This window comes from Malurus melanocephalus, unplaced genomic scaffold (assembly GCF_030028575.1).
Source record: "Malurus melanocephalus ecotype Western Australia unplaced genomic scaffold, MMel_1.1 scaffold_129, whole genome shotgun sequence".
Lineage (NCBI taxonomy): Eukaryota > Metazoa > Chordata > Aves > Passeriformes > Maluridae > Malurus > Malurus melanocephalus.
In genome coordinates, this window is record NW_026623361.1 from 618,907 (window position 1) to 645,363 (window position 26,457).

The 26,457-nt window shown below is 38.9% G+C and overlaps 2 protein-coding genes across 8 annotated transcripts in view; one reads left to right on the forward strand and one right to left on the reverse strand.

The window, feature by feature from the left end:
- RPS6KA5 (ribosomal protein S6 kinase A5) overlaps positions 1 to 22,524 on the reverse strand; it is a 69,416-nt gene extending 46,892 nt beyond the window's left edge. The window contains exons 1-2 of the mRNA XM_057370588.1: positions 21,937 to 22,524; positions 10,334 to 10,405 (exon numbers count right to left, since the gene is read on the reverse strand). Coding sequence (XP_057226571.1) covers positions 10,334 to 10,405; positions 21,937 to 22,000 — 136 coding nt within the window. The 5' untranslated portion in view covers positions 22,001 to 22,524. The remainder of the gene's footprint in view (positions 1 to 10,333; positions 10,406 to 21,936) is intronic.
- A 123-nt stretch (positions 22,525 to 22,647) lies between these two features.
- Positions 22,648 to 26,457, forward strand: part of DGLUCY (D-glutamate cyclase) — a 48,512-nt gene continuing 44,702 nt past the window's right edge. For 4 of the 7 annotated variants that reach the window (XM_057370595.1, XM_057370591.1, XM_057370597.1 and 1 more), the window contains exon 1: positions 23,092 to 23,364. The gene's annotated coding sequence lies outside the window, so the exon portion shown is untranslated. The other 3 variants (XM_057370596.1, XM_057370592.1, XM_057370594.1) reach the window with 2 other exon arrangements.

Consider the following 26,457-nt stretch of genomic DNA (forward strand, 5'->3'; position numbering starts at 1 on the left):
TTAACAAAGGACTGGTTGGGTGTGTGAAGGCTGAGGGCAGGCCTTGACTGCAGTGTCCATGAAATGGTGGAGTTCAGGATCCTACATGGAGAAAGCATGGCAGTAAGAAGGATTATAGCCCTGGACTTCAGGAAAAATAACTCCGGCATCTTCAAGGGCCTGCCTGGAGGAATCTCATAGGTTTTATCTCTAGAAGGTAGGGTAAGTCCAAAGAGACAGTTAATGTTCAAGTAGCACTTCCTCTATGCTGAAGATCAGGATATCCCCGTTAATAAGACATCAAGCAAAGGGGGCTGGWGACCTGCATGGATGGGCAAGGCATTATGGCAAATTTCAGACAGAAGAAGGAAGTTTACAGAAAAACTTCCGTGAAAAAAGGGCCAGGTCACTTGGGAAGAGTATAGGAATATTGTCAGAGTATGGCAGGTATGTGTCAAGAAAAAGAAAGGCACACTTGGAATGAAATCTGACAAGGRATATCAAGGACAACAAGAGGGGCTTCTTCAAGGATATCAGTAGCAAAAGGAAAATGTGGGTCACTGCCAAATGAAGTAGGTGACAAAGGATACAGAGAAAGCAGAGTTACGGAATGCCTTTGCTTCTTACTGCTAAGGCTGGGCCCCAAGAATCCCAGACACTGGGGGCTTTCCCTTCACTGAGGATAAGGTTAAGCAAACCTAACACCCCCAAATTCATGAGCCCAGGAGGGATTCACCCAGGAGTGCTGAGGGCTTTAGAAGATGTTATTGCTAGGCCTCTCTCCAAATTTGAAAGGACATGGAAAACAGGAAAAGTTCCTGAGGATTGAAGAAAAGCTAATACCACTCCAGTCTTCAAACAGGGCAAGAAAGAAGATCCAGGAAACCACAGGCAAATCAGCCTCACCTCCATCCCTGGAAAGGTGATGGAACAACTCATCCTGAATATCATATATAAACACATGGAGGAAAAGAATAGTCAGGAATAGTCAACATGGATTCACCAAGGGGAAATCATGCTTGAACAATGTGACATCCTTCTGCGAAGAATAAGATACAAAGATGATTGGAGAACTGGAGCATTTCTTATGCAAAAAGGCTGAGAGCCCTGGGCCTCTTTAGCCTGGAGAAGACTCAGAGGGGATCTTATCCACATGTACAAAGATTTTACAGACAGGTGTCAGAGGATGGGGCCACACTCCTTTCAACAGTGCCTAGCAACAGGCTAAGAGGCAACATACACAAACTGAAAAACACAAAGTTCCATATGAACCTGAGGATAAAATTCTTGAACTTTGAGGGTGACAGCACACTGGAACAGACTACCCATAGAGGCTGCGGACTCTCCATCTCTGGAGATATTCAAAGCCCACTTGCACACAATTCTGTGCAACATGTTCTGGGATTTAGCAGAGGCATAGCATTAGGTAGCCTCCAGTGGACCCTTTCCACGCCAGCCATTCTGTGATTCTGTTGAAGACATAAACCAGACTTTACACGAAAGAATGAGTGTTACTTTTTTAGATGGCAATAGTTTTGTTTAGTTGCCTAAAGGAATCAGTAGGAAGGAGATATGAAATGGGTGACTTATTAAGATCAAGGCACTTAGCAAGTTCTCTTACCAAAAGGTCTTAAAAACACTAAACAGTTACAGGTGCAAAGGTGGGGGAGGGTCCCCTGAAAAAATGAAGAGYTGTATTAGAAGACAAAGAGCTAAAAAGTTAATAACAAATATTAAGCTTTTGCAGAGAAAGCAGGTCACCACAAGAATTCATCTTGCCTGATTCAGTCATATATGAACAGTGAGAAAAACAATTTTCTTGGTGTAGTAAATTATCCAGTGCAACAGAAATTCAAGCTGACTGCTGAAAATTCTACCACAGTATCACAATACTAAGTAGCTGAAAAAATAAAATGGCACCGAAAATTTCAAATAGTAAGCACGTTATCCATATGAAGTATCATAATAGCACATAGTGTTAGAACGGATGAGAAAAAAGTACCTGGAGTCACCAAAGACAATCCTATCAGAAAAACACAGTGGTAATTCAAAAAAGCAAATAGAATGTTTGAAATTTCAAGGAAAGTATTGAAGAAATGACACCAATGTACCATTCCCTACACCTTCAACACAAATCCAGAAATCCCTTATGCTGTGGTACAAATTTCTGTGAGCTCCTGTCTTGAATGAAGCACACTATTTTGGTACCTTCTGCCCTCTGTCCCCAACTACCCTTCTCCCATCAGAAAAAAATAGCGTAAGACATCAGAAAAGGATAAAAGAATTCCTCTAAACATGAAGGGAACTAAACATTCTTCCATGTTTTATTTAGCCTGAAAAAGTAGTTAAGATGATTACAGAAAGTTGAAAGAAAAAAAATCAGAAACTGTAAGAAGGTAAGAAAAGAACAAATTTTCATTATTTTTAGAAACAAAATAACTAAGGCAACAAATTAAATCATTAGGCATTGGCATTAACAATTATGCAAAGCACACAAACAAATATGCAGTTAAGCTGTGGAACTACTGCTACATGATACTGCAGCTGTGAAAAATGCGGATGAATTCAAAAAGATTACATAAATCTGTGAAGGAGAGGAAAGCACAGCAAGTGATGCCAAACACTGAAGAGAATCTCTGGCTCAGGCAGATCCCAAACTGCAGGSTGCAACAAGCTCACTAAGGAAATCATTATCGCAAGCCTCTCCTTAAGCCATCATGAGACAGAAAAACAAGCCAGCTGGTTTTTTTTTTTGTCCAATCCTTGTAACTACCTTCACACTACTTTCTCAGAGAATGCTCAAATGTCTCAAACCTGAAAATACACTCAACAAGTGTACACTGTCCTGATGTGAGCCACTCAAATTTAGCTGGCCTTTAAAAATGCTGCAGAATACAGAGCTCCTAATAAGCATCACGTGCAGCTCCAGGTTTCTTTCWGGATTTTTTTTCCAGACGGGTAACAGAGAGTTTTAAACTATCAAATGATGTGAGCTTTTTTTCTAGATCCAAGTTCTACTTCAGTCAGTATACAAAACTGATACTGCTCATATACCAAACAGTTCTTTTCAAGAAGTTCTTTACCTGATTCATCACACTCTAAGGAATCATGCTTTTCTTCTTTACAGAACTCATTATCTGCCACAAGAGCTTTCATAAAGTAAGTTTCCATAACATATCTCTCAAAAATAGCAAATAGAGTCAGAATACGTGATRGTGAACATCTTTCTATTTTGTGAGATATGCAGCACAGTCTCTTTCAAGATTCTCAGTATTGTGTTGCATTCTCCCACTTTGTAGTTACAAGATCTCCAGCATGTCTAGGCTGGACTGAATGCTCACCAGCTAGACCTCAAGAAATGGAAAAATAGAGATGTAAAAAGATTACTTTAGTAAAGCAGGCATGAGCTATAAATCCTATAAATCATATAAATGTACATACACAGATGATCTGAATCAAAGTTATACAGACCCTAATATAGCGCCCACAGTAATATTGTTATGCATATGTACCATTGTAATGTTATTTGCCTATTTTCCAATACTGGATATTAAATTATTTTTAGCATCTGAAAAACAGATCCCTACTAATGAGATCATTGTTTTAAAGAAACTGCTTCTAAAAGAAGTATTTACAACTTTATAAGGAGTTACTCCTCAAAACCAGTGTCAGTAACATTTCTGCATTTTCTAACATGCAACAAAAATCATGCAGAGAATGGCCTTAACTTGCATTTTCCAAATGCTTAAAGAAGCAGCCCTAGTTTTCACCAGTTTTCAGCTGGGGCTTGAAAATTAACTCCGCACGCCTTTCTGAAAAGCCCAGTCTAGTGCATTAAACACAAGTTTCCTTAGATTCCCAGGAAACAGTAATTTTATCAGAAATATTGGAAAACATTAGGCTAAATTAAAATAAACAAGTCTCATGATTTTAACACTTGGCTAGCTGTATCTTTCATCACACTTTCTAAAAAAATATAATAATACATCTTAAGTGAGAACACAACACCTACTACATCGTTGCATGTAGTATCAGAGCAAATTATCTGGTTAGTGTAATAGCTGTAAGGAAAACTAGAAATAATACTATTGTTATCACAAAGGAATTTGCAACACAGAGCTTTGCCATGGTACAAATTGTTTCTTCAGGAATCTGAAAAGGACTGACAGAATGATGACGATTGTCAGCATTTTTTTATGAGAATAAATCTTAAGTAGCACTATTTTAATCAAATGACTCATAATATATTCAACACCAGAATCTCTGATATCACCACAAGAACTCTACTTAAAAGACAACACTGCAAAAGCAATTTATTTGAGTGGCAGTAGGGAGAAAGCACACAAGCTAATTGCAATACCCTTGCCTGAAAACTGTATTGCACTAAAGCTTTTTTTAATTTCTCAAAGAGCAGCATTTAATGTTCATTCTCATAAAATCTCATGCACATCTCATCTACAGCCAGGGCAGAAATATTTAGCCAGCAATATATGCCCCATAATGAAACACACACAACCACCAAATTCACTGAAAATACATTAAATAACAGAAAAACTGAGACTGAATAATACTACAGAAACTGTGTCAGACTGACTTCACAGCTTAAGAGAAAGAAAATAAAAATTTAAAGAAAAGTGTCATTATTAGTTGCTGATTTTGATGGATATCAGCCTTTATGATGATTAAGAGATTTCACATCAACAACGCATACTAAATTGCCCCACCACTTGTGAGATAGAAAGGTATAATAGAAGGCTAAAATTTCCCTTTCACTACTGCCCTTTCCATGAATACAAATTCATAGTAATATATCGTAAGTATACTTAAATATAAGTAATACATCATATCTTCATTCTAAGTAACAATTCAGCAGGTCATTAGACTATTCTAAAACACACACTGAAAGATAATGAGTTTAAAATATGAAGCATTCTTTGGTTCTTTGTTCTTTCTGTACAAATGCAAACACATTAAGCTATCGCATCACRCCAGCTAATTCTTACAGAGAAAAAGGAGTGCAATTCTTATTGTTTACAGCACTGGATAGTTTCTGTGGACTTCTAAATTCATCAAAACTTCACACTTGTATCCAGACAGATTTTTTAAAATCAGTGTTTTCAAGTGTTAACATAAGTTACATCTCTTCATTAAAGTGTTTTTTTTACCGTCAGTATACAAATAATCATGAGACTACAAAGGAAAAGGCTCAGAGGTACAAAATATTTCCAGATTTAAATAAATTTCATTGTATTATTGAATGGTATATGCCTAGTTACATCTTTGCTCTGCAATTTAGATTTAGATTTAATCTGCCTAAGAAATTTGGAGGCAGGACTCTCACGGTGCTAGCATCGGTCCATATGAATCAAAAACTGGGATGTGGCAAAGTTAGAAAAGCATAAAAGCATACAGCTCTAGCAGCTAAAAACGTGGGGGGGAAAGCCAAACAAAAAACCTTTACAAATCTCAAATAATGACATTCTAAGGAAGCATTTCCAATTTTTATTGTCTATGACCAAACTGTCAAAACCAAGGCATTCTCCGTCATCTTTCCTTAGGTATCAGGTAGACAAGCGCTTTATATCAGCATTTTGGTTTTGTTTCTTTTTTGCTTTTTTACCTTTTTCTAAAAAAAGTAAATGTTATTGCAGTAAATAAGTATGGCAGACAATAAATGCCTAACTTTTTTTTTTTTTTTTTAAAGCAAGTAGGTTTTTAGAAGGCGTCTCTCATATGCAAGACAATCTACCACTAGATAAAGATGCCACTAATTTTTTAATTATTACAAAATTAAGGTAAATAATTTTCTTCAAAAATTGTTTTAAAGACACCACATAATGCAGAAGTTTGATGAAGTCAGAACAACTAATCAAGAGCTGTCTGGGATCATCTTCTTATTTTCTTCTTTCCTTCTTAAACGTAAGACTGTTTTTGCTATTCTCTCTAATATTAATTCCAATAAGAATTTTTGCTACTGATTTCCAATTTCATGTACAGTTTTTTTCAGATTCTCTGGTGGATGAACAGGACAAATTTGTCCAGTTTCTTAGACTGAATACAGCCACTTCTTTTCAGTCAGTTCTTGCAGAAAACTAATTTTCCATTACCAAGCCCTGCCTCCCATCAGCACCTCACCTCACCTACCATTCCATATACATTCTAGCTGTCCTTGGCAGAAACTGAAGTAAAATATTTAATTGGAGTTTGAATTATTTTTGGACACTCACTAATTTTGGCTCACTCCCCTGAGCATAGTATCCCCCACTTGTTTCCTTCTCCTCCTTTTATGAGAGAATATTTTATATTTTCTTCAATATGCTTTGAAAGAACAAGTTTCATTTCACAATCTAAACTTTATCAGAATACTTTCTGACCTCTTAGATGAAACTTCATTATATGTTCTTGTCTAATAAGATCTTTGAGACACTCAAATCTGACATTCACCCCACTACATTTATTCCCTTCATATGAATAAATCCTTCAGATTCTAAGGATCTTCCACATGTAAGGTGAATATCCTTCCCATATGAGCACTAAAATCCAAAAGATCATGTATAAAACATTCTCTTTTAAATGCAGTAGTTACGATTCTTGTTTCTCATCATTTTTTGTCTTCAGTAGCAGTCTGTAGTTCAAGAGATAGAATGGATTATAAAGGCACATGCTCAAGAACCACTTGTATTGTCTCTTCYTCACCACAGTTGAAAGAGTGAACAAAAGTGGCATTTATTACAGTTCAGTAGAGAAAAAGGAATAATCCATTGGTAGAAAAATGTGTGAACCAGAATGCACTCACTCTACAGTGTTTTGTTATTTTAAAAATACATTTAGAAAGAATGAGGTAAATATAAATAAGCCAAGTGGGCGTGTGTAAATCAACACAGCCACCTTCTCCTGTTGTTCCTTCCCTGGCTTTGGGAAGCAATTAGATTTCTTTGCTGAAAAGTAACCTTCTATAGAACAGACTATTTTTCTATGTCACAGGGAGAAATGCTTTTACTACAGAGGAGGGACAAGCTGGAAACATGAACATAGACAGAAAATCTGAAAATTCCRTATTAGTAAGGCTATACAGTAAAAGGATTTATGCAATTTCAAAAAGTGTATACTGAGTAGAACATGTTCAAGTCAGAAGTCAAATCAGTAATAACTTGTTCCCAGAGTAACAAGTACATTATTAACAGCTTCATTTAACAGTGGCATACTGTCATGTATTTGATTTTACTGATGTAATGGGTTACTGATTTCTTCAATGGATAAGTTTATTCTGTTAATACACTGCTAATGCAACTTAAAAGGATACAACTCAGACTTTTGATTCCTTGTCTTTCTGCCAAAACTCAGGTCAAAAGAAAATACATAGTAKAATACAATTTTAATACCAAAAAGCAAATTATAACAAACATGCTTTCAACTGAGGGTGTATATTAGAATGCAAAAGAATGCAAGAAAGCAATTCAAATTAAAGAAAATAGCAAGCATGAACTTACTCTAAGCCATAGCATGAAAAGTTATCACAACAAATGGCTYCCGCAGGAGAAACATCTGCACACAGAGATACTATTTCTCTTAAATGTTTGKTTTTTTAAAACATAAAGCTTAAAAATGAGAATTATTTAAACCTTCAYTGCTGTTACCTAAAAAGAATCACCACCAAGTCTGTAAGAAACACTCACAATTACATATCCTTAAACAAGGTTTCATTTAATTTAATATGTTTCGTGTATCTTCTTTGGTTATTCCAGTTGCTTCATAGCAGACTATACTTAAAATATTGTAATCAATTTAAATAGCATCTACAGTCATCACTTAATGGAAATGTGAATAATCAATATATTCTCCCTTGCATTACTGTASATCAATTAAGTATTGATTGATTAAATATTGATTTCAATTAAGTTTGAAAACCCTGCCTGCTGCGTGACTCCACAGTGAAGCATTGTAAAACAGCATCACCATTTTATTTAGCATTAGTTATATTACAGTACTATCAATAATACCTAAAAGCTCACACCAGGATAAAGCTTTCACTGCCAGAGTAAAGACAGCTCCTGTCTATTTGCTTATAGCAGCATCCAGAATGTTTCTCAGGTTAGGAAATTAAAAATCATCAGCAAGAATATCTTAAGAAGGTTGCAGAATCTCTACTACTGGAGGCTTTCAAGAATAAATCACCACCAGGGATGATGCAGATATAACTGACTGTGTCTTGGGCTAAGCAATTAAGGGACTTCTTAAAGTAAATTCCAGTCCCATTTTCAGCAATTCCACGTTGCAGCAGGCATTGCCAACAGACACTTACCCAAAAGCAAAAAAGTATTAGCTCCATTCTGATCAGGTCATTGGCATTTAATACCATCCAGTAATTAGCAAGCAACAACCTCTGACACATCTAGGGCATGAGTCTTAGCTGTCACAGCTTGAGACTGAACAAAGCTTCTTGACTGCCCTCATGGTCAAGATTTCTGATGCAAAAACCTCTGACTATAACTAAAACTGGATATCAAAAAAGTGGGAAAAAACCCAACACAACAACAAATGCTATTCCAGGATACCCAATGAGTCCTTGGGTTCCTAAAGTTTGCAGGAATCTTTTAGTCAGTTCTTGAAGTAGTTTGAGATCTATTTAGATAGAAGACATTTCTGGAATAACAAGACTACTAGAGAAGGATGAAGTCAGAGAGGCATGCTTCCTCGACTTTTCTTTTTTAATTTCACACCCACACAGACACAGAGTCAATTCCATTGTCAACCAACTGAAGCAGCCTTTTCTGAAAGGGGTCACTAAAATATTGTCCTGTTGACCTGAGTGAATAGGASAGCTTTGCACTGTGAGCCTAAGGATTACTTGCCACAGTTAAGAGTATCCAGGCCAAGAAAAATTTGGTCAATCTGTTCATGAAGAAAAGGCGGCACGGAAGGTAGCAAGGAATGACTGGCAACAGTTTAGCAGCAGCAAAAAGGCTATTTCAGAAGTACTGCCTAAAGACAGGAGGAGGTCAGGCTACTACTGGTCTGAACTTGAAGAGAGACCCTTAGGAAACCACCACCTTACTTGGTATCCCAAATGCATTAATTGTAGTATTAGTGTGATCTCAGACTAATGGCAAAGGTAACAAACAGACAAAATCCTGGTGTGGGACATATTTTCATATACATACACACACAYTTACAAATCCAAGCAATGTTTCCATCAGCAGGAGAGAAAGATATCCTCACATAAATACATAATTATTTCTAATTTCATTTCTGTCAATCCAAATCAGATCCACACTGACCATTTCAGAAAATCATGGTTGCTTCTACCTAATATACAATACACAACATTTATCTATTAATATGAAAACTTCCTTATGTCTACCACTAACTACTGAAAGAGTTCTAACAGAAAGAGTTCAACTGTTTAGCATATTAAATTTAAATTTTAAAAAATTTACTTCAGAAAGAGAAAAATATCCTCCTAGATTAATTAAGCTGTTAAATAATCTATGGAAGAATTTATATGGCACTGAAAGTGAAAATCAAAATTCTTTGTTCTTTTCAGTGATGTCTAGTGGAACTATAGTCTCACTACTAGCCATTAATGGCTGGTAACACCCAAAAATTTAATATCATTTATCTAGCRCAAAACTTCTGCAGACCTTGATGATAGTCCACCTTCATGATTATCCCCATTTACTCAACAATGTATCTGAGTTAATACTGACCAAAAAAGAAAAAATGTAGACACTCTAAAAAAAATAAAAGCCATTACTKTTGTTCTGTATATGAGCGTGGCTGTGGGTCTCTTTAGGAAAGGAGAAACCAAGTTTTTTTTTTTCATTACCATACTTCTTCATCCTAGAAATCTCCAACACTGTGTCGAAACCCACAATAGAGCAATGAAACATTATCCATCTTAAAAAATACTGGGATCTGTCTAGAACAGAGAGTTTTGGAGCCAACAATAACTCTAAAACAGATTAGTTAAAAATGGAGCATCTTATTAATGTATTAAAATTACTGGGTTTTTTCCCAATCTGAAAACCTAATAACATTATCAAGATCATGCCTTAACTGAGATTAAGTTTTTCACAAACTATATTAAATTTTTGCATATTTTCAACCATATGTTGTGCATTTTTTAAAGTGCTTCTTCAAAAATGCTGTAAATGCTATAACATGTGACCTCCAACTTTGCACGATATTTGTGAAAAAAAAAATTCAAAAATTATGCTTAAAAATTAAAAAATTGTGCAATACAAAAGTGCTATCTTCCTAAAGAATGTTCCAATTAGCAAAACCACAGCTAGAAAACAAAATCATCCATAAGACTAATGCTTCCAACATTTAACTTTAAAATAGTGCATCTTACCCCCTGTTCCAAGAACTTTCAGGAGCTCGAAGTTTTCAATGCCAACTTTCTCTGCATGGCCTGTCAAATTTGCTGAAGGAAAAAAAAAATCACATCAGATATGCAGTACACCAAAACATCATTCTGACATGTTATACYGCTTCAATAAAACCAAGTTAGTAGATGAATTAAATAAGCAGCACTAAGAAGACATCCCAATTTCCTACTGYATTCAACTTCAAAAGCAAGGGTAAGCAATTTTCTTGCTGCCATCAATGTACCCAAAGGTATAAAATCACCAAATAATAACTGAAGYGCATCTAATTTGCATGCACCGTTTTTCATTGTATCACTAGGCACCWCTGAAAAAAGTCCAGCTCTACCCTGTCTGTAATCTGCAATCACATAGTTACAGATAGCAATCAGGCCATTCCTTAGCCCTAGCATCCCAAATATTCTCATTTCTCTGGATTATATGGTACTTGGGATGACATCAACAGATGTAAAAATGGCCTTAAGCCTACATAATTCACAAGTATTGAAAAATCTAACCTGCTAGAAAGTTGTGTCATTTGTTGCAGAGTTTGGAAGGAGGAGGCTCTATGTTTACACGAACGGATACCACTTTGGTACTTATTTTGTCCAACATTTTTCTGAAAACGGATGTAAAGACCTCTGCTTTAAAAAAGGGGTTGTGTAGGGTTGATTTGTGGTTTATTGCCTTTTTTCCTTTTCAAAGCTCCTATAAGAAAGCCTTCTGCACTTGCCATTTTATCCATCTTTTATTCCAATCATAATATTATCCATCTGTTTGCATCAATCTGACTGCAGACCATTCAACCATTCAGAAAAAACCCTCACTGAAATGATTCAGGCTAAAAAGCAGCAAGACAAAAAAAGTAACTAAGTTTGAGTGTTCATATCCAAGTTCAGTTCCCTGATCCAATTTACTGAGCAGCTTCATTAAGCACAATTAAGGATACAGCATCAAGCGGCAGAAGCTGCAGAAGCTGGCATAGCTACTAAAAGAATGCCTCAAACAGAAACTTCTAGACAAACTGTATGTCTAAAGGCTAGTAAAGAGAAAAAATTCTTCAGTGAGGATAGGAAATGCTGACATTAACTTATTAATATCATAGAAATTCTCATTTGCTTTGACATTGCTAAGAAATTTTATAAAGATGTGCTTCCTAAATTAGTGTACAAATGTTTAATTAATGTCCATTCAGAGAACTGCAGTAAGTCAACAACTCAAAACATAAAGCTTCTGAAAGACTGCTGCAAAGATGAACCAGTGGAAAAAAACATCCAAACACTAAATCAAAAAGCAAATTCATGACTTATTGCAACAATAATAAGCCTGGGAATCTGTACACACACAGAAAATGTACCTAGTTGGGTCAAGACAACATTAGTGCTCTCAATGCAAAACAGTGACAAAATCTCATCTAAAAAGAGATTATTTTCACTTCATATAATTCAACTTTTAGAAGGATTAATCAAACTTGGAGTAAGTGCTGACACAGCTTGAAATCACTGAGAGATACTAAGTCTGAAAGAGTTTTCAGTATTTTTTGTCTCRTATGAACAGAAGTACACAAGAGAATTTTTGCAAATCTGAGGGAATCTACAAGTTATTTTGTTAAAAAAGCACTACATAATCAATTATTATTGTTATTGAAAGATTACTTTTGTGATCAGTTCCATTTTAGTAACATGTACTAGGCAGGACAGTACCAGATTCCTTAACAAATCAGTGTGTCAGTATGCACCACAGGAGCTGAACTGAAGCCTGCTGTACTACTTTTCATTGCAAATAGAACAAATACTCCTGCCAGAGCTACATCGCAGTCACTGCTTAAGACAGCAACAAGGAAGCCACAYTCATGTGCCAATAAAGGAGTTACAGCAGGTAAGGCAAATCTAGACTAAGTTAGTGCCTATACAATTAAGAGTATGTTGTGTCACAGAAAGCAAACAGTCTTCAAGGAATTTARTATTACATATTACTCTTCTTAACAAGTACTGAAGATAGTACTCAAAACATTGTCTCTYCTGCCAGGGACATCAAGGAGTCACTGACTATTCTAAATAAGACCAGGGCTAGAGTATCTACACTTTAATGAAGCAGTGGATAGCACTGAAGATATTCAGGACATAGAACTTCTCTGTACACTAACTAAGCAAGTGCTGAACTCGGGGTGGCCAGAATGTTTTCAGTTCAAGATCCACTGATTTGGATCTTCCATGATGGAGTATTCAAGTAKTATCTCACTTCCTTAGGAGTGTCAGCAGAAGGCTTTTTAATTGAACACCCTTCTGGAAAGCAAAACAGTCAGTTTGTCCTRTCATATTCTTGGAACTGCATAGGAAGACATAGTGGAACCCAGTGAAAGGCTGCATCTCCAGTAACACACACAAGATTTGCAGTGCTGGCTGTGATCCTAAAAAGAGATCAACTCTTAAAACTCAGTTCATTAATCTAAACTGTACTGTGAGTACAATAACATCAGCAAAACCTCTTCCACTTTCATGAGGCTACACAATAAAAAGCTGAGTGATAGCTAGTTTGAATTATTATGTACTTGCTTCAATGTGAGCTGGAATTTTGCACCCTGTTTAATTCCATTACTTGTATTCAGGATGCTTAACGGCCTTGTCCTTAAAAAAATTAAATGTCTTGAAGGTTACTGCAATGTTGTTTCCATAGTAAAAAGAGAAAATTACATCAGGAATAAGCATATGATAACTGTAAAATAGGATCCACCTAATTCTTTTTGCATTATACTAAGGAAAAAAGCCATCCCAAAAGAGAGATAAAGGGTGCTGCATGACACACACAAGTATGATAGGACACTTTAGACAAACTCTCTCACAATTACTCCCTATAAAGCAAGAAATAAAATTACCCTTCCAAAAAACAAACAAACAAACAAACACAAAAAAAAACCAAACAACAACTTCAAAGCTGTAAAAAAATATTAACAACAATTGCCAGAAAGTCAACAGCTTCTCCTAATGTTGCCACATGGCAATGGCTTGCTCCAACAGCCTCAGTGGCAGTGCTCACTCCATCAGTGAAGTCAAACCATAAGAAAAGCAAGGTGAAGAGCTTGTTTGTGTCACTTTCTAATGACACCACTAGAGCAGTCCTTTGTCTTCAACTGCTGAAAAGAGGTGCAGCACACTTTGACACCCTGCAGCAGAGATGAAGTGCACCTTCTCCAGGACAAAAGCTCACATTCTAACACTTCCTTCAACTTTTCCTTCTGAAAGCATAAATCTCAGAAGCCCAAGTATTCTATTCACCACTCATTCCCAGGAACCTGAATGACCATTTTTGGAGGACCTTTCACCAGAGCTGCTTTCTGCAGTTACAAAACTGTTCCAGGACTGACATGTTTTACAGGGTTGTAACGAGACCACTACTATTACTATGACTGGCTGAACAGTGAAAGGCTTCTCACACCTCACAGACATCACTGTACCAGAAATGGTATCAGAATCCCACCCAACAATTGCCTGTGCAAACTGCACAGCCTACCTGTCAAGACTGCAGTGGAGTGTACACCACTGCACAAAAGGCAGTTTTGGAAACAGAAAAATTACCTCTCCATGCACTGTCTTTTTGAAGTTTCTTGACACACCAGCTGAAGTGAACCAAGGAAGGGAACAGAGTTTGGATAGGAAGAAAAGTACCGCCCAAGTCAACAGGATGAAAGCTTCTCCACAAATAACATGAAGCTATACATGACATAGCATTATAAAGGATAATCAGCATTGCACCAATATGGTTAAGGAGAATATGCAGCTGAGTGCAAGAGCAAGAGGTAACACATCAACTCAGAAACGAGTAGTGAAGGGAAAGGCCAAGACACCATAACATGCATAAAAACAAAGGGGAAACAGAGATACTAGYCACAATCATCATCTCTGAAGTTAGAAAGAAAGGAAATATCCAGAAATACTATCACCTCAAAGACAAGCCTCCCTCTACACACAGGGTCACCAGTGCACAGAGACCAGTGTTGTCATTCTCAGTGCCCTAGAAATAAGGCAGTCTGTTTATCCAGAATAACACTTCTGCTTGATGGAGAATCTCCAGATGATATAAGAGACATGAATGCCACCTGCCCTACACCTGAACTGTGAGATGACTAAGAGTGAACTAAGAACTGTGCAATCTGGTACTGTGCAATGATTCCATAAGCTTTTAATTGCACTTCTATGATCCTGACAAATAATATTTCAGCAGTGTTTGTTTTCAAGTTAAAGTGTGCTCTGTCCTCTATTTCTGCACTCCACTGCATAGAGATCTTGAAGCASACAAAGACAGAGCTTCCTCTACTGAACTAGATCAAACAATCTTCTAAAACAAGCTCTGCCTGAAAGCTGAAACTTGTCTCTGCTATTCTCTGCAACAYGAGACCAATTCTGTTGTTTTATTGAGCAGAACAATGAACCTCGGGCAATTTTAAGAACGGAAAAAGCAAGAAGGAAAGCGAGACAGGAGACATTCTCCAATATTACAAATATTAGGTTGCAATGTCTAGTACCAATATCAACTTGATCTTAACCTATTACTTCAGAGGATGGCCCATCCCCACTAACCTAGCAGATCTACTTAAATCACAGCATCAAAGAACAGATGTTGTTTTAAATCTAACATGTTTATGCCTTACTCAGAGTAGATAGTGGGTGTTTTCCCTCGAAATTAAGCAAAGCTAGCATATTCCTTTCAGGGGGTTAAAAAAAAAAAAAAAAAAAAAAAAAAGAAAAAGAAAGAAAAAAATTAACACCATGCAAGAGAAACTACACAACTATTATTAGACAAGGAAGAAAATGTATATGTTACACTGTTAATCGGCTATATAGAGTTATACTTTGTTACTGGTTACAGCAACTTAGAACTATTTGTGAAGGAAGTGAAAGTATTCTGAAGTCCTTGAAATCTGAGAGACCATTGCTACCTAGTGTCAGGTCACTGAACAAGAGCACCATTTAATCAGATCAGGGTACTACCTTACAAGCTTAAAACGGAATTTAAAAACCATAACATCTCAAGAACATTTTTCATAGGCAAAAGAAAGAATGTGGAGCAAAAATAAAACACACACAGAGTTCTGAACTCGTGCGAAAGAAAATGCAGTTCATGTTGCTCTGAACTCTAGGCTATCAGTTAAGGTAACCAGGCTGGTAATTGCTGATTCTCTAGAATATTAGATGCTTAAGGGTGCTTAAGACCACACATACTGAGAGAAAATTTAAAAATTTTTAATAATCTGGAAAAAGTTCAAGCTCTCTCAAAGCTGCCTATTCTAGAAAGTTTAGAAGCCTAACTTTACACAGACAAAGATGGCAAAGACCTCTGAAGTTCTAGCTAATTCAGTACATATGCATATATGTGTATGTATACAGTATATACGTATTCTGTCCAGAATACAGTATGTGGAAATTCAGAAGGATAAAATGCTGTGGGAAACATGATAGGAAATTGTCATTACCATAATGAAAATAAGAGATGGAAGACTATCCCACCAAAGTTATAATTTGCATAAAGGAAGCTGAAATAAATAAAAAAGTCAGGACATGTGAGATTAATGATCTCAGACTATACCGACTCACAGTAGTCTGAACTGGAAAATGCTCCATGTTAAGATCCTTTTGCATTCAGCAGCAGCAGACCTTTTTCTCTTACWGAGGTGACTTTGCTGAGGTTTATCATTACTGTGAGCTGAATCATTATGAGGTCACCAAGATTCAACCCAAAGGCATCTCCATGGTCAGCTAGAAACTTAATGTGGAGCAACACTATATGTCATATAACTGAAAAAAAGCGCAACCACCCAAACAAAATGTAATTAGAAAATATGCTAATGAATAAAATTGCTATAGATAACCTAATGCTGAACACAGCTGAAGCAATAATGGATTGCACATAGTTTTTCAAAATAAAAAAATTACAAGCTACGAATCAACTTCAGTTTTCTCTATTATCGGTAATGAGTGAAAACACCTTATAAAAATCAGYCACAGGCATCTTGGACACATCATCCAGAGTAACAGAATACAGATTAATTTGTCAACAAAAAAGAGCAACTGACAACTCACATGTTGATGTAAGTTATCTACATATTTGTTTATGCAGACATTAACCAGGAAACTAAAGAATTATCTTCTCCCAGGTAAAGCTTTTATAAACATTTGTCCAAGCCAACTTAAAATATTTACRGATGTCAAGAAAAATGAGAAAAGGAAGAAGTTACAATAGATCCCAAACCAAAATGCAAACCAAAATAAACTTGACTGTGTGTAACGTGAGCCCTTCAAAAACCAGGTCATCTGCCTATCTACAGGCTGAAACAGAAGCAAAGAAATCTTAGTAGAACTTGCACTTCATCATTGTGATTCTATGGAGGGGAGGAAACAGAGAGTGTATTTACTGTAAGATATCAAATTATGCACTGATGGGGACCTAACAGAAATATTCACGTGAAGAATATATTGGCAAAACACATCCTCAGATACCCAGGCCTTCTCATATGGTTAAGGAATTTTAGCAAGTGCTCTTCGAACTGCCTTCTGAATAAAATCCTAAAATGTATTAACACAGCATATGAGATTCCAAATTCTCTTGKGGAATTGAGCATGAGCTTTTAAGCCATCATATATAGAATACATCGGACCAAAGCAAATAAAGAGGCTGACAATGAAGACTGCAACTACTCGCCCGCATTTATGTTTGTTATTTTATAGAACATCACTGAAACAACAACAGCAAAATAGTCAATAGCACCACACCTTTGTACGGATCATTTTAGCCAGGTTTGTTAGGTTCTAAAGTCTGGAGGGAGGAAAACTAACAAACAAAAACCCCACCCCAACAAAAACAAGCAAAAAAACAGGAACACAACCCAGGAAAGATCAATAGTCATCCTTCTTCTTTGTAATCAAAGCTACATTGGTAAGTAACAGTAAATTACTAGACTACAAAGTATTTTTAGAAAATATTGACTCTGCAAAGAGTAGAATACAGATTTAAGCAGTATTAAAAATGATTAATTAACTTAAAATACTCTTTATAGGTCTCACAGCAATGCAAGAACACATACACTTTAGTGCTCAAAAGAGAAAAGTAGAAGCAAAAGCAACCCAAACTTTGAAATAATCAACTATTAGTACACCTCCTTATGCTTAAACATACACAGAATTAGCAAATAAGTAAAAAAAAAAAAAAACCTATCTTACAGAAAACATAATTTTAAAAGTATCTTTAATGTTTCATCATTTCCTTTTAAAAAYAGAAAAAAATTAAAATACTCTACACGTGCCAGATGTACCTCCATTGCGAAGGCTGAATTTGCAACTCAGTGCATGATTCATCATGTTTTTTAGTCATAGGAATTTTCACAATTCTGTAGTACGTAACATGAACCTTCCAGTTTACAAATAAATCTATTCACTATTCCTTATTAAGTTCCCMTTTAAGAAGGTATAACTAAGAATTTGCATTATAAAACCCTTCAGATAATCCATGTATTTATTTTCTGGAGCCTTTTATAGCTTCATACTGAATTATAAGTTTGACTTAAGGGGAAGTTCCAAATTCTTCTGCCTCTGGAGTTCTGCAGCCCATTACTACACTAATTTCTGCTTTTTCCCATGCACGTTACAGTCTGGCAAACAGCAAATTAAAGCCAGTTCTTTAGCCCAAAGCTTGTAATAACATTAAAACAAATCCAGTATCCTCTTTAAAACAGACTTATTACAAGGAAAAGAACAACACTTGGAAGCAAAACAAACAACGAATTTTGAGCCTACTGCCCATACACTCAKGGAATGTCTCACAAGTTCCCTTCGAGATCCCTGTTTTGGTGATCTCTGCCTCTCCCTGGGCAAAACAGGGAATGCACATGCATGCCATAACACTGGCAGCCTCCTATGCAGTCACTCACATACCCTTAAGGTATAGGATCCTTTGATCCTTTTTTCCAAAAACAAGAGCTATGACAGAWGCCAAGAGGAGGGGGGAAGGAAATCCACTCTTAACCGTTCTGTTTCTTTCTTATCTTCTGACATCACAAGACTTTTCTAATGTTTCCTCTGATGGGCTTTAGGTTTGCCATTGTTCCGTTCTGCAGCATTACCAAGCAACAGGTAAATTATGACACAACAATGTTCTTTTTTCAGCGCAAATAATATGTAATTTATAAGGCCTGTAAAAGCATTAGAAGTTGCATAAACGCTGAAAATTAGCCTTCAAGAATTAAAACCCTYTTCCCTGTACAGGATTCTAGAAATCGATGCTACAGAAAATTTCATTTTCTYATTATTTTCATTGGAGAGCTTCAGTGACAATCAGAGACAGTCACCACTTCCTACTATTTCAACTTAGGCATATTATTGCTTCTACTTCCTGAAAAGAGATTCCACTTTCCCCAAAAACTCATTTTCCTTCCTGAAGTGAGACAAGAAAGGCAGTAACAATTCTGAAGTGGATGAATTGTGAGGCTTCTATCAAGAACAAAAATGATTCACTGTTAGGAAAAGAAAAAACYTGCTAAATATATTGGGAGAAAATCATTATTAAATTAAACATGTCCTCAAAGTCACTGCTCTGTCTAATCTGCAAAATATCCAACTGAAGGAAAAACCACTGAAGCACATGCATGCTTACAGTTTCCCCACCAGCAGAGAGGCATTCCAATTCTTTTCATCATCAAATTAAAAAAAAATAAAAATTAAAGTATGTTATATATATATATATATATACATAAACATATACACAGAGCAGAGCCCAGTATTTGTAACAGAGCACGTCACATGGCATCACACAGAGGCACTCAAGTGTTACACACTGAAGTGTTTCTTCCCTATCACAGACCCAATCTACATGCCTATCAAGTGATGTTTTTCCAGCAATTACTTTTTGGTCATACAACAGAGGAATTTCAGGGCACTAAGACTATGAGATACAAAGCTAAAATTAAACCTGACGCTACATATCAAAGCCAGCACGGTAATTTCAACATCTAAGTTTAAAAGAAGTCAAATCATGGTATGATAGGGTTAACAATCAGCTGGTGTGTGTAGAAACAGCACTTCATATGCTCCAACTTAATGCATTTTCATATGTCTCCATACTTGCTTGGAAGTAACAACAATAACCTGTTTCATTCTTTAAGATAYTCATTTAATCTTAAATTCAAATTCTAAAGTATGTTGATTTTACATACTTGACCATAAGCAATTCCTTTTCCTAACTCACTGAATATTTCAGAATAATCCCAAGATCAAAGAAACACAAATGCAAAGTGTAACTGAGGATTTACCTGCATTCAGTTCATTTGAATTAGYGAGTTTGTTACCCTGGGGTTCAAGTAACAGCTTCTACAATATGAAAATAAGATGCTCCCTTCTCAAGCCACTATTTCTACTACAATAGTAAATACTTTCAAAGCACTGTGGAGACTGACCTCTTTTTCATCTGCCAACTGACAGCTACTTTCAATATGTAATTCTAAATTATTAAATTAGCCACAGAGAGAGCACCATCAAAGAAGTAACACAGAGATGAATAGAACACTAGAATCTAAACAAATTGCACATCGCAGGATATTCATAATATAGAACATATTAGAAATTACAAAGATCTGCTGGCTYCAAATTCTAGTTCCTGCATGTCCTCTCACCCTCTTTCCCAAAATGAAACAAAATTAAATAATCATGCCGCACGCTTTAAAGCTGTGATGGGCTGACCCTAGTCAGCAGCTAAGCATCCACACAACCAGACCTAGTACAAAAAAAAACCTTTAAACATCCAAAGTATCCTACAGATTTACATATTTCTGTATCAACAGCAGCAGACTGAAACTTTTCTCCTCAAATTATTGCATCTCTGCGCATTATATGGAGACAAGTTCTGAAACAGTATCTCCATACCTCTTGTATAGCTATGACACTACTGACACCTTCAGCAGTAGGAGTCTCCCAGGAGTACATGACAGAGCAGCTCCCTCCTCCACCCTAGTGCTCCAGAAATAGACAAGTCATTGCTAGAAAGCATTTTTCAGAAAGCAGAGTTTTCTAAACACTGAGTTTGGAGAAGAGAATAAGGAGGGGAGAAGTAACTTGTTCGTACTAAACAGAATTTCAGAAGCTTAAAAAGACTAACGACATTAAGAATTTTTAAAATAAAAGYGAGAATTTGTATGTCATAAAGCTTTATGATTAGGATTAAAATCAAAGTTGCTCATTATGCTGTATTAGCTCTTTGTCTAGTTTACACAAATGTGTTTATTCCTCAAACTATCTTTAAATAACTATCCCTCAGGGATATGCGTTCTCAACTTTTATAMAATAAATCTAGACATAGCTGTGTAAGTATATTGGATAAATGCATCCCATTTCCTTTCCCCTTACCTTTTCCTCTTCCACGTTCAAATCTAGCCACACCTATTGAGACAATTATGCTTTCCAGCAGCTCTTTTGCTTCTTCTTGAAATAAGGAAACTACAGACCCTCTGGTTTCTGTAGCTATCAAGAGTACACCTTTTTTTTTTTTTAATTTTTAATTCCCTCTTCCTCCCCAAGCTCCAAGCCGCAGGGATAACTGTTTTTCTGGGTCAGCTCTCCCGAACCCAGGACCCAGGGACAGCGGGGCAGGAGGCCGAACACGACCGAGGAGCCCCAGCACCACCACCTGCCTTTCACATCGRTCCATTCGAAAATGTATACTACATTAACACGGCTGGCAGCTCTCTCAAACTTTTGAACTGAACAGCAGTCTATGCTCTTACTTCATCACCGAAAAAAAGACAGAAAAGGAATGAAGGACATGGRTTAACAGCAGCTTCATGTATATTCTATCAATACAGAGAATATACGTTCTGATTATGTTTTACACATACTTCTAAATTAACATTAAAATCTAGATTTACTGCAGTGTTCAAGTTGCCTGGAAACTTCAGAGAAGCAGAGTCCCTATTAAAAAGAAATAAAGCTTTTCCCCAACACAACAACCTACAACGAAGCATTTCTGTGGTATCTTTAAAGGTCATATATATTTTTCACATGTTGAACCGTTTCTCCAGAGGGTGGTCAAGTAACTACCGAGCTACAAGAAGATTCATAGACTGAAAAGCCAGATAATTCTGCGGTTATGTGTTGGCACATTCCCTTCCGTACAATTCCGGCATTTCACCGAGGTCAGAGAAAAGCTGTCACATAAAACTACTTCATTTAGGACTGGAACAAACCGCCCCCCCAACATAGCCTAGAAGTCAGTTAAACACACGATTAAAAAAACCAAAGTGTTTAAAAGAGAGCCTGGCTAACCTTTATCTCCTTCAAAAGAGTCAAATACCACCGGGAAGTGGGACAGGGAAGCCAGGTAGGAAGCAGAAGTCAAAGTGAAATACTTTTTTCAGAAATAAGAGAAGGCCCCCTCCCCGCCCCCATTTTACACGCTCCTGCCCTTATCTTCCAGCTCACCCTCTTCCCCATTCCCCCCCGCCCCCCCTCCGAGATTTCCCTGCCGGTCCCAACTCTCTGGGAGCCCCCTGCTCATCCCGGGCCGCCTGGGCCCCTCCGCCCCCGCGCGACCTCCGGGCCCGCCCGCTCACCGTTCCTCAGCTCGTGCTTCACCGTGAGGAGCGGCAGCTCCGCTTCCCCCGAGGGTCCCTCCATGTCCTCACAGGCGGCTCCCCGCCCCTGCCGCTCCCGGGAGTGTGAGCGCGACGGCGGGGCGATTTCACCTAGCCCGAGACGGGTTCTATTTTGCAGGGGCGCTCCGAGGGAGAGGAGCCATGCAGGCGCACTGGGGCTGCTGCTCTCCCCTTCGCCTCGTGGAAAACGGGGGGAAAAAGCCCCAAACCCACACCACCTAACAACAAACAGTTATTAAAATCTAGGGAGGCACACGCACTACGGCTGCCCTCCCCCGGCGTTCAGAGCCAGCCCATGTCCTTGCGGCTCCCCTCCCCCGGGCTCCGGCCGCCCTCCCCGCCCGACAGCGGGGAGCGGAGCCGAGCCCAGCCGAGCCGAGCGGACCCGAGGGGAGCCGAGCGGAGCCGAGCGCGGCCGGGATAGGCTGAACGACACGGGGGGAGGAGGTGGGGGCGCCGCGGGGAGCGGCTCCTACTCAAGCGCTCGCGCCCCCTCCCTGCCCGGGCCGGGCGCTCATTGGCCGCGCGCGCGCGCGAGCCCCGGCGGCCGTCGGGCAGAGAACGCTCCCCGCGCRCCGCCCCCGCCCTTCCGCCGAGTGCCGCGCGCCCCCATTGGCTCGGCGGCTGCGCCAAACGCCGGCTCCGCCCCCCGTCTTCCCCCCGGCCCCTCTACTCCCTGATCTTGTTTGTWAACATTCCCGCCCGCCTCTCCCGCTGCCCCCCGACCCCTACTGAAGGGCGGGCGTTGGGCTGCCGAGAGGGAAGGGAACGCGCTGATTGACCACTGGAGCTGGCAATCACCTGAGGGAGCGGCCATGGCGCCCTTCCTCGCGTTACGGGCTAGTTCCACCGCACTCGAAGGGGTGAGCAGCCGTGGGCTGACCCACTCGCAGTGGCGGCGGGGGGAGCTGGGCTCCAGCCTGGCGCGGGGGTTGCGGCAGCGGGATGGGGAGCGGGGTATCCCCGTGAGGGGATGCGGCGGGGCAGGGAGCAGCGAGGCACAGCCTGGGGCGGGGGGGATTCCCACAGGGCCCCGACCGCCCGCCAGCTGAGACCCCGCCTCCCCGCACGGAGGCGCGGGCGACTGCCGGGCTGGCGTACATCGGTATGTCCGTCTGCAKCCTGCGGCCGTGCGCGACGCGCTCGGGTCACCGGCCTTTAGGGCCCCCACGACACGGGGGTGCGAGTGGCGCGGGTGCGCAGCGGCCCCGGGTCCTGCCTCATGCCGCGTTCGCCCTTGGCCGTGGTTTGGGCTGGGGCGCAGGCGGCGAGCGGAGCCGCCTCTTGGGAGGTTGAGGAGGCCACATGTACTGGAAGTTCAGCCAGCCTTGGCGATCGCTGGGAAGGCACRCGGCCTGCTGGCTTACGGCAGCTCAGAAGCGCCTGGTAGGGGCTTGCTTTTCGTAAGGTGGGAGTGGGCGAAGTTGCAGGGACACACCCATGTGTCCGCGTCACCTTGCTCTGGCTGGGGCGCGTTCATCTGGTCCCTTTAGCTGTGAGGGGTACAMTGTCCTCATAGAGGGCTTTGATTGCATTATTGAGGGAGATAGGGTTCAAAACACATCTGATCTGTTCATCTCAGTTAAGCCTCTCAGTCTGTTATGGTTTGGAGGCAATCTGGTATTTCCAAAGCTGTCCTCATTTCCTTGAGACCGATAACACAAATTACTTTTCTCTCAGTTTCTTATTTACAGTAATTTCTGACGTGTTGCTCTGGAGTGCCACTGCTTCTGTCCTTACGCACAAGCTGCTAATTCACCATGCCATGTCTCAGCAGTAGTGTTCACACAGAATCTAATTCAGTTACATGAGTGATCAATGAAATAAAATGTGGGGTTTTTTTATCCTTTATTCRCGTTCCAGTATTAAATATTTGCCTGTGTTAGTATGCATATATGTAAAAAATGCCTGTACATGCATCCATTTCCACAGTTTCCTGTGGAGAGATTGAGTTGGGCTATTTAAAGTTGGTGAGAGCTTCTACTCCATAATTGTTTCTATACCAAACCTTGGGTTCAATGTACCTTTGCAATTGGTTTGTCATCACAGAAATTAAAAATACTATATATAAATACATACTAAATACTATATGTACTAAATATAAAAATGTCTAAGGGTTTCATAATATTTTTGGTAAAACTCTTGAAGGTGTTTCCCACCAAGCACTGCAGCTGTTCTTTTGAGGTATCTCCCTGTAGCATATGGTATACACATAACTCCACCAAAAATGTCCATCCAGTTACAACATCCTTTTCCAACATTATTATATCAAAACTACTAATACCAAAAGTCTGATCACGGGAAATGTTTTCAAACTGGAAAATAATTGATTCCCTAACTTTGGTGACTTGGTTTTAGAAGCCTCTCTATTGAGGAGAAAGTAAATATTATATCAATATAGTATTAAACTATAAAAGGGAATATGGAAATACTAAACTGATTAAATTAATGGTTAAGTTTTTGGATCTTAGTAACTAATGGCTCATCTGTATGACTAATGGAGACTGTGAGATTTACTTCTTCATTACAAGGCATAACAGCCATTTTTGATTATTCCATGTCGCAATACTAGTACTAGTGGAATCTAGTATTTAAAGAGACTAGTACTCTATTTCATCTGGTGGCTCTACTAGCCTACACTGGGACTAACTGGCCCTGGCAGCTTCAGAAGAGAGGAGCTGAAATCTGACTCCATTTACTAGTGCTCAGTGTGAGGGGCGCTGGCATTGAATCCAGTAGTTGTTAATAGTCTTGGTTTCAGATGTTCATAGCTTGACAGACTGTATCTGCTTATTTGCCTCAGGCTGAAAATTTCTCCTTTCAAATTTCAGCTAAAATAGCTTTGAAAAACAAGGCAATAACCCTAAAATACCAAACCAAGAATACTGATCCATGCTAACTGCATGTAAAAAGACAGTGATTACTGCGTATATTTCAGTTAAAGATGTGACTGGGCTTGCAAAGTACTACTGCATGAACTGAAAGTTCTTTATAATCACTGAGGGATCCCCTGATTTACTTGCAACATGGTCATTACATTTTAAAAAAATTAAGATTTTTTTTTTACATAACAGTTTCTCTGGTATTAAAATGTTTTTGCAGTGGGATTCTTGTGTCATATCCAGAAACAGCAAAGCAGCCCTAGTCAGTGCCTGGAAAGAATCCCACCCTTTGACAGACAAAAGAGTTTTACTTGCATGAAATCCTAAACCTCCTGTCAGTAGTCCATGGGTACAAGACTATGCTCAAGTTTTCCTTTCAGCTGAACTTTTGGGAGCAGTGGAGCATTAGACTTGATCGTGTGCTTGATGTAAGACCAGTGGAATGGTCAGTCATAATGGGCTGGTTACATTACCTCTATCACTTTTGTCTTGGAAGCAGTATCACATGGCTTTGTGGGTGGCTGTAAAAGAAGAGAGTTCTGTTAGCCTTAAGAGTAGATAGGAAATTATCTACTACCTATCTCCAGATAGGTGGAAATATACAGGCTACATCTACCAGAAAATAAAACTAATTAGGACTTACTCAGTAGATGTCTGGGAAGTGGCATGACATAGCATGGTGCAGCTAAATTCTTTCCCCTTCAAAACAGTGGCTGKTTTGCACTGCCTCCTGGATTTGTAGACGCTGCATACCATTCCTGAGTGATGCTAGCCTCTGTACAAAGACATTGCCTGGAAGAATACTAGTCAGGGACCCAACCATTTCTGGAAGCTTGGATAGTCATGTGCCAGCACTCAGATTGTGCCTTTGTCCCATTTAAATCACTGACACAGTCACAGAGTCAGATGAGGGAGGAAATTTGGCTTGAGCCTGCAGCCAAAGCAGCATGAGAAAGTACAGGAACAGTGATGGGCTGTAAGAGATTTCTTTATAATTTAGAGAAGTAAAACCACCCCTTTCAGAAGCACAGTTTAACTGACTGAAAATGTTATTTACATTTAAATACACATATGTATGTGAATATGCTGAGAAAAAAACCCTACTATTTGTATGATATGCAGGCCATAAATTACCCCTCTGATATTAAAAGGCAAAACATTTGATGTTTAAATGATTAAAAGCTATGGGGCAGTGCAGAGCCACTCTTTCTCCATAGTGTAAGCAGCTTTTGGTTTTTTAAGTAGCATTTTCATATTCATGTGCACAATAAGAGCAACCCGACAGGTCAGTCAGCCAACAGTTCAGTGTTTGGGCTGAGCATGTGCTGCGAGTTTGGGAATATGGAGTAACACCATTCTAAAGATAGATGTCCCTTCTCTACCCTACAACACAACTGTTCAAAAATATGTGTATTTACTTGCCATTCTTAATTGTGAAAAACGGGAGGAAAAAATGCTGTGGAAATTCCCACATGGAAAGATATTATTGAACTTCATTAAAGAAAAAGTATCACAACATTTTCTTTTTGGTTTTAAAAGAGCGGGTGTGGCAAGCTGGTTTGAGGGCTGAGGTGAAATTGGAATGCTCAGGGTACAG